This window comes from Protopterus annectens, chromosome 17.part0, assembly GCF_019279795.1.
Source record: "Protopterus annectens isolate FY-2018-M chromosome 17.part0, PAN1.0, whole genome shotgun sequence".
Classification (NCBI taxonomy): domain Eukaryota; kingdom Metazoa; phylum Chordata; order Ceratodontiformes; family Protopteridae; genus Protopterus; species Protopterus annectens.
The window spans coordinates 626,955,157-626,968,178 of NC_056751.1; the positions used below are offsets into that span (position 1 = coordinate 626,955,157).

The window sequence follows — 13,022 nt, forward strand, 5'->3', positions numbered from 1 at the left end:
GCCTCTGACAGTAACACACAGCAATTGTCAACATTACGATGATATCATATGCAGATCAGCTGATTCTGAGACAGACTGCAGTTGAAATCTTCCTCACAAATATGCACAGTTAGAAATGCAAAGGAACACTGTCCAGGTTCATAAAAAACTCTATAAAAACAGACAACAAATCAACATGTAAGAACCTATTCACAGCATCATAGCTAGAAATGCTGGCATACAATACACAAGTCAATCTGAAATTCATGTACAAAAGCTTCAAACAGACATGCTAGCACAAATGACAGTGTTTAATTTCTTGCAGCATCAAAGTATAAAAGTTTAATGGTAGATACAAATACAAAGCTTTTGGGTACAAACACCCTTCTTCAGTGTATAATAAAAGTCCAAATGAGGAAACAACCATATATACAAATTCAAAAGACACAGCCAACCAATAAAAACATGACACTAGTTAAAACAGTAATTAAAGTAAATTAATTCATATCATCATTTAAGTGGTTAAAGTCACACATATCACAGACACATTTGTTTTTGCTTCAAAATGGGTTTCAACGTAACAGTTCCATTTAACCCTGGTATATAGTCAGCATTTAGCTTAAGTATCCATTTGTATTCAGCTACATCTAGCTTGTTACCCAAATCTCTCCCCCTCTTATTAGGGTAAACTATCTGAAGTATTTTAAAATAAAAAGTGTGTTTTGCACCATTCTCCATGCAATACTTAGCTAAGGCATTGGTAGGTCCATTTCTCTTAACTTCTGACATGTGCTCTGTTATGCAATCTTTCAGCCTTCAAAATTTTGTAAAGTGGGTGTATCAAACCCAACCCTCCTCCCGTGTCACTTACATAAAGAGTACCTTTTTTCACAGGATTGGGTCTTGACCCCCAAATGAATGTAAAAATTACATTCACTAAATCCTTTTCTAATGCTGATGGAATTGAACCTACACTAGCTGTGTGTGTAATTTTACCCAATATTATGGAATTACATAAATCTGCCTTTTTCCTATAGGTGAGCCAAAATGTCCTCCAGAATATACAACAGCCTTGTAGTCCATCATTTTGTTCTCTTAATTGCTCATTTCCAAACTTTATTCTTAAAACTTCTATCCCTTTCCTGTACCACGGAAAACCTGATGTCTGATGGACCTTATATACAGTCATGCAAAGATTGTGTGTAATATTATTACCCGTGGAATACTTGCTGTTAATTCTTCATAAAACTTGGGAGCAGTAGGTCTGTCTGTCTCCTTAAAATTGCATTAGCATGAATATTGAAGGTAATGTCAGCATATTTTTCTAAACATGAAGCTTCTTGGTCTGTTTGTTTCTACTCCGTTTCCAGACAGGAACAGATGGGAAGGTACTAAAATGGTCTGCTAATCCTTAACATGTGAATTGAACTGTGGTAATTTATTTCTGTCTTTAATTTGCAGTGGTTGTCAGGGTTCATGTCCTTCCTCCTTCCATTTGCTCCACCCTGGTTCCGGAGACTCTACAAACCCATCCACGTGTATTATGGGATGGCAATTTTCATTTTGTCTTTGGCAGCATCTTTTATTGGTATCAATGAGAAGCTCATCTTCAGCTTGTAAGTATAAAATTCTATTATCATCACATATTGATGCATTTAAGTCTGAAATAAGGGAAAATAATAGAGTATGTGAGTCTGGAAAACTTTTTCTATACAGAAATACTGTATTGCAGTACTTTTTTTTTGCTAATACCATACATTTTCTTGTTTGGTATTTGTTTTAATGTTAGTTTTTAGATGTGAACTAGATTTAAGTACTTAAAGCAAAGAAAGTGGTCTGTTTTCAAGTATAATTTCAGGACTGAAAGAATATATACATAAAGACACTTAATGCATACATTTCCATGCAGTTAGCTGCAAGTGTTTAAGACAGTGGAAGTAACATGCCGTATTAGCACTACAAAGACTGTACAAGCACTTCTGTTAAAGTGCAAAAGGTATGGGTAAAGACACCTAATCTGCATGCCTGCAACAACATGCTTTGCTTTGCTTACAATTTGAGGGAGGAGAAAGTTGGGACTCATACAGATCCACAAGAGAACTGAGTAAATTTTCCCTCAAAAAAATATCAAAGGTGAATGAGAGAGCCCATGAAGATGACATTTGGAATGTTTTAGATATTTTGTATCTTAGAAGTCACATTCTGCTCTTTGTGTACTAATTTCATATTACTTCATCTTTAAGATGTCTCTTGGAAATCTATAAATTATGACTTCTCCCACCATAGGTTTCAGGATGTGGCAAAGAAGAGAGAGAATGGGCAAATTTTAAGAATATCCAACAGATTTAATAAAACTCTGACGTCTCGGCCAAAGCCTTCAAGGAGTATAACATTTTAGTTTGTTTCATGATGGAGAAAGTTAAGGGCTACAAGGCGCTGTTCTGGAAAAAATACAAATGTCTAGATTTGATGTTTCTTTTATCAAGAAACAGTTGCTTTTAAAAGAATCTACTTACATTTTAAAATTTGATACCCTGTCTCCAAGAGGACTAAATGAAGAATGTAATTGGAGAGTACTACTTTAATTTTATTATTGTTTAATTGATGTATCTGTATGTGTATATATGGGCAAGTTTTTTACTTTGTGTTATACACTTTGAAGGCTTTGGCCGAGACGTCAGAGTTTCATTAAATTTGTTGGATATACTGGTGGTTGTTTCCTTTTTGCTATAAGACAACTTTTTTATTTTGTGCATCAGAGACTAGTCCATTCTTTGGCCTTCCTTTCTGCTTAGTTCCTATCTAAAGTCACAGACACACAGACCTTTGTCCTCATTAGTAAGGCTTCTCTGTTAATAAACAATTAAAAAAAAAAACAGCAGAAGAAATTTATGTTCAAAAGGCATAGGGGGCCAAAAGAAATACTGCAATGAGAAAAATAAACTTTCAGGTGCAATACCAACACTCACATTCCTTTAAAAAGAAAAGAAAAATCATTGCATTCTTCCTACCACAAACTTAAACAGCACTAGTTTGGACTGAACGCCCAACCTGTGGTAGTTTTGAGCTAGTTATACCTTTTGCCACTTTGAACATCACTACTCAGGTGCATTCCTTTAGACGGTTGATTTTTCCCTGACTCAAGCCACGTACATTACTTGTTGATTGGTCACCATGGCATATGCTTTCCACAGCTTCTCCTGCACTGCCGCCAGTCACTAACCAAGAACACCAACACATATGTCCTAGAAATGTAGCCATCAATGCTCTTTACCATAGTCATCAGCAGCTGAAATGATCAGAAAATCACAAGTTACAGACAGGTGCCACGTGTTTGACAGACTTTTGACTGGAGACCATATGAGACTTGTCTAGGTTACTAGAAAATAATTGTTGCCCCTCCCTTCCCTTCCTGAAGTTTCTCAGAGAATTTTCAGGCTTGAGTCAATGCAACTGCTGTCCATGTGTATTTATGGACTTTCTGTCTGAATATTACGTTAGGCACAAGACCGCTCACTGCTACTGTATCACAGCAGTGATGGAGTGATGGTCGGGAGAAAGAGAGAGAAAGCTGCACTATTCCTGCTGTCCTTGTACTCCATACATGGTAAATCAAGGGAAAGGAGAGTAATCGTCTTCATCCTCCAGGGAGAGGGAATCTTCATCTCCTTTGGAGTGCATGTCATCTTCCTACACACTTACCTTGTAACAGATGGCAGGTAATTTTTCATGTTCTCTAAATTTGTTCTTGGGAAATTTCTTCATTTGATGCAGTAAGAAAGAAATTGATCAGTGAACAAATTGCACATGACCCACAATCATCTCAGGAAGTCAATGAAGACCTTTGGTACTGCACCATAAATAATTTCCTCTGACAGAGTCTTCCGAGGGTGTCTGTGAGGCAGTATGGTGCCGTATTGATTCCTTTCTGCCAGGTTTCAAGAAGGCATATTGTATCTGTTCACCATCATAAATATGCTTAGTTAAAATAAACAGGTAAATTAAACCACTATAGTTCTGTACATTCAGGGTCTCAGAACTAGATCACAGTTGCTGAAGCTCATCTCTGCTGATGATTATTCCAGAGTATTATACCTTCCTAGAAAGTTTACTTTCACTGGGAAACCTTGTCCATTACAGTTCTTACCTCTTTTGGGCAGATGGTTAAATCTGAGGTTACTACTGAACGATGCCCTGAGGGCTTACCTACTTGTCAGGCTGTGTCCGATTTTGAACTCCTGAGGATGGCGCAGCAGGTCGTACCCATACCACCAGGCTTTGAGCAGTTTGGTGTTGAGTTTACAGGTTAGCAGCAGCTAGATTGCATATTAGGTGTCATGCCTAACTGAGGATGGCTAGTTTTTGAGGCAACCTCTAGGCTAGAATTATAATTTTTATCCTTATGGGCCACCTACCCTAATGGGAACAGCCAAAAGAAGATGATAATCCTTATGGGCCACCTTGTTTTTTTTTTTTTGTTGTTTGTTTTTTGACACTGTGCAGGAGATGATCCCATAACTGTGGAGGAGAGATCTGTTGGTCTCTGCAGTAGCCAGTGTGTACCACCTATACTTCTAAGAGAGGAGCAAATACTGCCAGTATCCATATCACTATTTTTCAAGGAATTCAAGGTTTCAGAGATGACCCAAGAGAGCTGTTTGGCCATGTGCTTACTCAGAGCCACATAGTAGGCAAATACAAGTGGAAGGAATCCAGCCCTTTGCTGTACCTTTCACTACAGGAAAAAGCTGCACTAATCGTCCGACACTAGCAGCATCATTAACCAGCCTTACTTTTGTTTGTGATGCGTACTTCCCAAAGTCCGACACTAGTAGCATCATTAACCAGCCTTACTTTTGTTTCACTGATGCGTACTTCCCAAAGTCTGACACTAGTAGCATCATTAACCAGCCTTACTTTTGTTTGTGATGCGTACTTCCCAAAGTCTGACACTAGCAGCATCATTAACCATCCTTACTTTTGTTTCAGTGATGTGTACTTCCCAAAGTCCGACACTAGCAGCATCATTAACCAGCCTTACTTTTGTTTCAGTGATGCGTACTTCCCAAAGTCTGACACTAGCAGAATCGTTAACCAGCCTTACTTTTGTTTTAGTGATGTGTACTTCCCAAAGTCTGACATTAGCAGCATCATTAACCAGCCTTACTTTTGTTTGTGATGCGTACTTCCCAAAGTGAGACACTAGCAGAATCGTTAACCAGCCTTACTTTTGTTTCAGTGATGCGTGCTTCCAAAGAGATGCCCACAGTCATTACTTCCAGTACAACAAAAAATGTCAGAGCTAATTCTTTCCACAGATTTTTCTACCTAAATGGAAGGAATTTTTGACTGACAATGTGCCTGAAAAATTTGTAATTTACAATGTTCTGTACAGTACTGAATCAAATATTCACAGAAGCAATGAAAGAAAATCATATGTGCGATGCTACCAGAAGATGACTTTAGGCATTACAAATAAAATACATCCATCTAATTTTAGGATACAGTTAGGACAAAAATAAGTACTTCGTTGGTTTGAGTGATTTCTGTGATGAGCTGTTTATTCTCCTTTGCCTTTGCAGCTGACAAATGAAACCCTTGTCCCCCTCCCCCAATAACATTTATTTGTAATTTGGGTTTTAGTAACACATGAGCTTATCACCCGACCCAGTTGCTAGAATTCAGTAGTCATATCCAGGTGTGAAGATTTCTACTGTTTAAGACCAGTACAGTGAAAATTCTTGTAGTGCATTTTGATGGGAATAATTGATATACACTGGTCAGACAGCAGCAAAAAGTGTGATTAATGTTTAGATTATTATGAAACTATGTTTTTTGTCACTTAATTTTTGTATTTTTTACAATTGGTGGTAGACTGGCAAGGCACGTGGGGACAGAATGGAAGTGGGCAAGTTGTAGAATGTGAATCCTTTTTTTGTTGTTTTTCTGTGAGTTTTCCCTGCATAGATTATAAATGGATGTTTTTACTGTTCATGGCCAAGACCTCCTTAATGAAAAATGTCTCCTGGACTCCTTAAAGAAGTTGCCTCACAGTGGAGTCTTCTTATGACCACTTCCAGGCCTGGGTGAGCCAACATCAGCTACTGACTCCAAATCACCCTAACTAGTGCTTTTAGCATCCAGACTCCTTTTAATTGTGGCATAGAGAATTTTAAGTAAAAAAGTTTCAAGATGCCTTTAAAACATCAGTTTGCAGCAATGAATAGACTGCAGAACAAACACATAGGAAAACAAATCATTTACAGGATGTATCCTTACACCAGCCAAAGTGCTAGCAAGTGCAATGGTGTGCATTTGTAGGGCCACAAAATGAATTTAGAGAGTTACTTTTCAGTAGAAATCTGAAATAGGCAGATTCAGTTTAAACCTGTAATATGAGGTGAGTTAGCGGCAGCTTCTAGCCTTATTTATCTGTACATGCCTACAGTTACATGAAAATAAGTAGCCATTCTTTCACTGAAACTTAAGGCCTTACTGTTCGGCAAGATCATGGGAAGCAATGACTGGTGATAAAGAAAGCAGAACCCCATAGAAGTGGGAGGAGCACTGGATCATATGGAAGAGAGTTGCTCACAAAAACTAGCATGCAGCAGATTTCAACGCTCTTTCTGTCCTTGAAGCAATTCTTTTTTTGTTTTTCTTTCTCTGTTGGTCAGAATATTTGGAATAAAATCAGTGTTCCTACTGTAATGCAAACTCCATTCATATCATATTCAGCTAAAACTAGCAAACAATTGGTGAAACATAAAAGAAAGGATACCACAATCAAAACTTTAGTCAGTCACAGTATAACTTCTAAGGCACAAAGGTTGTTAGAGAGTATTGTCCCAGCAATACAAAAATATAGACCAGTGATGGTGAACCTATGACGCACTTGTCAAAGATGATACATGCCACGACGGTTTGGGTGACATGTCAGCGATCACCAACACCCGAGTTACTAAAGACACTGCTTTTGCATTCATTGCTCACATGAAGTGCACTGAATTATTTTGGATTTGGCATGTCAGAAGCTACTGGCACACAAGGTTCGCCATCACTGATATAGACCAATATACATTAATTTTTGTCTGCAGTAATATGTTATTATATACTTAGTAGACTCTTTAACATAACAATGCAAATCTTTTGAGTCTCTGTCTGGAATTGTCTTCTAATGCCTAAAGGTGATGGCTGCTGCTGTAACATTTAGACAATGTAGTACTGGAACCCATTAAAATACTGTCCAGCCTCAACCCATCTGCTAACAGACCCAGAATCCATTAACAAGCTTGTGACAGATGTGGTATTTTGGCTCAGGCCACAGGTGTGGGTGCAGAGTCCATCCTATGTTAATAGGTCAGTACTAGTCAATCAGCATGCAGACTATTACAACCCTAGCCAATAACCAGGGGATAGAATCAAACCTTGTACTTTGTGTCTGTGAGGTAAAAAACTTAATCATTATGTCAACACCACCCCCTGTCTCCAAATACTTGGATTTAAAGTGAACAAACCAGGTTTGCTAATTCCTGATTGCAACTCCAACAGGTGTTATTTCCCCATCCCCATTTAGCTAAGGATTCTGGGGTAAGATGCTAGAAATGTACTTTTTTAAATGGGTCAAAACAATGAAGGGAGCTTCCCATGATTTGTAATTTAAAATTAGCATTACCTACCAGTCTCTTGCAGAGAGAGCTCTCTATCCAGCTGGTCCTTCCACTTTTCCAGGTTAACCGTAGTTATTCAATAACAGCTCATTGTTATTGAGAAGCATGCATGCTGATTAGGCAGCCCAACCAATGTGCCTGTTGTAAATTGAGCATATACCAATAGAAAAGAGTCTGGCCACTAAAGTACCATTAAGCAGACAGGCTTTTCTACTGGAGTATGCTACAGAGGCTATAGCAAAATACAACAAAAATCCGGTACATTCTACAAAAGTAAGGAAACAGAAACATACACGATTTTCATTGTATTTCTGCTCTGTCTCTCCTTAAATCTCTTTAGATTCTAATATCTCTCAACTATCCAGGTCTTTACAGAATGTCCAGATATTTGTCTCATAGTTTTGGACATTTAAAAAAAAAAAGTAGTTGTCTGGCAAGCCACTGGGGATAGACGTCATTAAATAGCGGCAGACTATTGAGGTTTAGGCTTCATATCCTTCAGAAAATGCATGGAAACACAAAACTTGTCAATCCAGTAATGTTCTAATAGCAATACAATCTTTCCGTATCTTATGACCCCCCCATTGCGCTGGGTTTTGTCCAGGTTTCTTGCATTGAGTGGCAGTTAAAAAACAAAAACCCAGCAATGGAGATTGATTCTCTTTTTTATTTTGCTTCTCTTGAACACCATTGATGTACTGTGCGAGCATGGGAACGCAAGTCTCATATGCATGCACAGTACATCAGAAAAGGCTGAAGAACTACAGCAACATTATACAACGAAAGGTAAACAATTTGTTTCTTAAATAATGTCATTATATAATTGCAATAAATCATGACTGGATGTGGATAATGCTGGATTTACGTGACCATGAGGGCTTTGTGTTGTGATCAAACCACACCAATAGCATACAACATCCTACATTAGCCACATGTACTCCTGGGTTATTGCATAAATACCTGTAGAACTTGTCTGTCCATTTTACAGTAACAGAAGTATAAGATTCTTTTCGACATTTCCCTTCATCTTGGGGTAATCAATCCGTACACTTCCAGGCGTGCGTTAGTTTGCCTTGCATTAAAACCCATTCTAGTTTGCTACAAATACTGCCAATATCTCACATTATTTTCCCTTGTCATAGTACTGCAATCAGCAAAAGATGATGTGGAAGTCTTCATAAGGAGTAGAAATAGATTCAAAATATATTTCCTTTTCCACCCTGTAACACCAAAATAAGAATTCTCACTCTGCTTTGTATAATTTGTTGTCCCATAATCTGTCCTGTAGGTTAGGTATTTTCCAGTTTTAAATAATCCACCTAGAAATCCTATTGTTGTCACACATGGTCCCACACCTTTCTGTATTTTGTACTATAAGGTTTCAAAGCAAAGACATGCCATCAAGATAGTTTCAGGCAGTTTACAGACGGGATGCAGATTATATCTTCCATGCATTGAATGAATTAAGTCTGCTGCCATGACGTGTCTCTGAAAATCCGGTAATCCTAGTCTTCCTTCCTTGAAAAAAAAACATATCCTAGCCACCCTTGGTAAATTATTATCTCAGATCATTTCTGAAATAAGGTGTTGAAGCTTTTCAGTAAGTTTATTCCTGGCCACTGTTGGAATATGTTTAGCTAGGAGTAAAAACTTGGAAAGAATAAATATTCTTACTGCTGTTATATAAGTTAGTAATAGACTCTTCAGAACTGTCCACTTAACCAGTAATGTTGTAATTTCCTTTTTTAAGTGACCCATATTTTCTTTGATTATTTGCACAAGTGAAATATCAGTTCTAATCCTGAGAGACACATTGTGTATTCCATACAATTCATTGCCTTTCATTTGTTGTGATCCCATACACTTGTTATTTCAAGGAAAGAAACAAAGTCTTGTCCCAATTTACTGTTAGTCCAGAGAGGTCCTCTAACGTATCAGAGATACTTAAGATCTTTTTATCTTATTTATTATTTTAGTTTCATTTATTTACCAGGTTAGTGCATTGATCAAAGTAAACCATTTGCAGGCATAGCCTGGATGAAAAAAAAGCACCAAAAAACAGAACTAATTTACAAATGAAGAGTAATCACAGAACACAAAGAATCCTGAAGACAACTGAAACAATGGACAATATTATTAACAGAGTAGAAAAATCAATGTGAATTAATTTTCGCTGTAAATGTGGGGGGTAAGCAGCAGGTGATAACCTTAGGGTCAAAGTAGAAGTGATGTAGGTAAGGAGGACATAGGTGACGTGTCCAGTGAAAAAGTTGTTAGACTTTTGACAGAGGTATTTTTGTGAAGTATGTTTTGAAAGTGGGGAAAGGAGATTTTTTTTAGGCAGGGGGAAGAATTTTGAGAGTTTGACTGCAAGAATGGCAAAGGAGTGATTGTTACATTGCAGCTTGGTTTGGAGGATTTGGACTGAGGGTGTTAACCTCCACAACCTCTCCCAATTATAGGGGGTGGTTTTATTTTGGAGTTTGGTAGCAAGAGGCAGGAAGGCACCTAACTGAAGTAGTTTGACAAGAAAAGAGACCCTATGAGTAGCAACTCTGTAGGAAACTGGGAGCCATCTGGTTTTGAAGAAGGTGCTGCTGTATTCCTAAGGGGAGGAGTTGGAAATGAATAGCTAGATTTCATTTTCAATGGACTGTAGAGTAGACAAGTTTATTTATTTATTTATTTATTTATTTTAAATTTATTTATTGTTGTGTGTGTGTGACTATAGCTGTAATGGGGATTCAGGTTGCACAAAGAGTGCTCCATTGCCTGTTGCATCTCTAGCTGACCTGGATAGAAATGGAGTAGAATAAAAGATAATTGATCTTTTTCCTAGTATATTAATGGTGGTTATGGAAGTTAAGTAACTAGTCCATCCATAAGCCTAAGTATTTAGAGGATGTATGTTTTTTTTGGGGGGGTACCACTGAGATCTGTGATGTTGAAAGTTTTAGAAGTTTTTACTTTTAGGTTGTTCAAATAAGATACTTTTTGTGTTTGGAAGGTTTTAGGAGTAGCTTATGGTTGTATATAGCAAAGAATTAAGGGAGCAGAATTCAGGTTGAAGCTGGGTTTGAATACTAGAATATGAGGCATTGGACTGAAGGACAACCGTATCATCTCCATAAAGAGTGATAGGAAGGTTAGGGATCTCAAAGGGTAGTTTGTTAATAAAGATTGAAAACAGTGGGGTCACTATGATGCCCTGGGGCACTTCTTTGGTAAGGGTTGCTGAAGGATCAGAAAGTTTTGACTTTGAAATACCTGTTTGTTAAGAAATCTAGGATTCCATGTTAAGCTAACTCCTATTTCTTGGAGGTAGTAAAGGAGCAGGGAGTGGTCAATTGTATCAAAAGCTTTGGTAATGTTAATGAAAAGAGCTCTTGAAAGGTTTCCTTTATCCATATTGAGGAGAATCTCATCTGTAAGTGACCATCGTGTTGTCATTGTGCTCTGGACAGCCCAGAATCCATGTTGTTTAAGTGTGAGGAAGTGGTACTTTTGGATGTAAGTGGACTGTTGGCTGTAGATAGTTTTTTTAGATATTACCCGAAGTGTAGGGAGGATGGAGATAAGGTAGAAGTGGAAGGTACTCTCTCGCCAATGCTGTTTGGGGGAAAAGGTTTGACGAGCAGTTTTCTAAATATCTGGCATTCTGTTTTGAGTTAAGCAGAGGTTATAAATAGAGAGAAGAGGTGTAATAAGCATATGTTTTTAAATGGAGGGTCCAGGTCTTTGAGTCATTTTCTTAAAATAGAGAGGGGGACAAAATGTGGGGGAGGGGCTTGGGTAGTTAGGGTACAACTGTGGTATTAGAGAGGTGGCTAATTTCCTCAAAAGTCAGAGGTTGAGAGTTGGCGTTGAGAGGTCTGAATAGGGATAGAGAGGAAGTGGAATCTGTGGATTTTTGGCATGAGAGATTTATGAGAAGATTTACTTCCTGCCAAAAGTATATGGGTTTGCCTATCAGAGAAATTTGTTTGTGTTTGAAGTAGATGGTTTAGTGTCTGTGCATGGCTTGCATAGTTAGGTTATGTAGAGCGGTAAAGGCAGATGTCTTCATGAAGACCATGCATTATCCCCAGGTTTGAGCAGAGTTTTCATTTCAGTGGTTAGACAGGGAGATTTGTTGTGCTTGAAAGGAGCTGTATAAGAGGGAGGAATTTCTTAATTTCTTTTGTAGTAGAAAAGGAGAGCATGTGTAAGAGCTGTGGCAGTTGAGTTGGGGTTCTATATGTTGGTAATGGGAGACTCATTGATAGCAGCTAGCTTTTATTTTAGAGTTTCCATGTGGGCAGTGGATCCTGAGTCTGAAGGTAACTAATTTGGGTGGCAGTTTGGATGACTGGTGGATAATGTGGAAGGTTTTTGGGGAGAGGTCACTGAATAAGGGTGGAAAAACAGATATTTTGATGATAATGGTACGATTGCTGGTGATTAGCAGATCTGGGAGGTGAGTGGTTGTCAGTGAGTGGTTGTCAGTTAGGAGATTTGGGTCGGTGTTATTGACTAAATGTATAATGTTGATATTGTCTAGGATTTTGACAATGCCATTTCTCAGGGGACATGGGTTAGTTAGGTTAAAATCAACTAGAATAACAAATTTTTTATACTTGTGGGAAGTTGAGATGATAGAATAAGGGATTTAAATTTGTTAAAAGAAGCTGGAGGAGGAAAGTAAGCAATGGTTATTAGGAGGTGAGTAGATGCTGAAAACTGGGTTTTTTTTAAGCCATGTTTCAGTGACAACTGTGATATGTAGGGAGTGAGTTGTAAGGAATGTGTTTATTTAGTCAAGTTTATTGCAGGTATTCTGCGCATTAATGTACAGAAGAGTCTGGAGGTGTGTCAAAAAGTTGTGTTGGTGGAGTGAACTGGAATTAAATGTTGGCTTTGAGGAGAAGTATGACCAAGATGGGAGTGAATTTATAGAGGTGTTTAGGAAGTTTGAGATGAACTTGTTTGGGTTTTGTAGGTTTGGAGGAGATGATGTAAATGTGTAGTTGGGTTGTGTGTATGAGTGTCAAGTATAGAACTGTGTGTGTGAAAGAGTGGGATAAGTCTTGGGGTTCAGGTGGATGATTGCGGGCTTTATGATAGCATAGTGATGGAAGGTTGAGAGAGATCAGGGAAGAGATGATGTTACCAATGGTTTAATATAGTGGGTTCGATGGAGGAACAGTAAGATGGTGAGATGGAGAAGCCTTGTGGAAGGTAGTGGTAGAAAGGGAATTTTAAAAGTAAATGGCCTGCTTCTGTAGTGTTGGGATAGGACTGGAGAGTCTCTATGTAAAGGTGAAGGTTTAGAAATGATGTGAGTGCAAGTGATTCTGTTTAAAGTTGGATGATGGTAAAACTGGATGGAAATTT

At 38.1% G+C, this 13,022-nt stretch overlaps 1 protein-coding gene across 2 annotated transcripts in view; it reads left to right on the forward strand.

Moving 5' to 3' along the window:
* LOC122791301 (lysosomal membrane ascorbate-dependent ferrireductase CYB561A3) overlaps nucleotides 1-13,022 on the forward strand; it is a 207,233-nt gene that overhangs the window by 128,409 nt on the left and 65,802 nt on the right. For both annotated transcript variants that reach the window (XM_044058995.1, XM_044058994.1), the window contains exon 4: nucleotides 1,441-1,595. In XM_044058995.1, coding sequence (XP_043914930.1) covers nucleotides 1,441-1,595 — 155 coding nt within the window. The remainder of the gene's footprint in view (nucleotides 1-1,440; nucleotides 1,596-13,022) is intronic.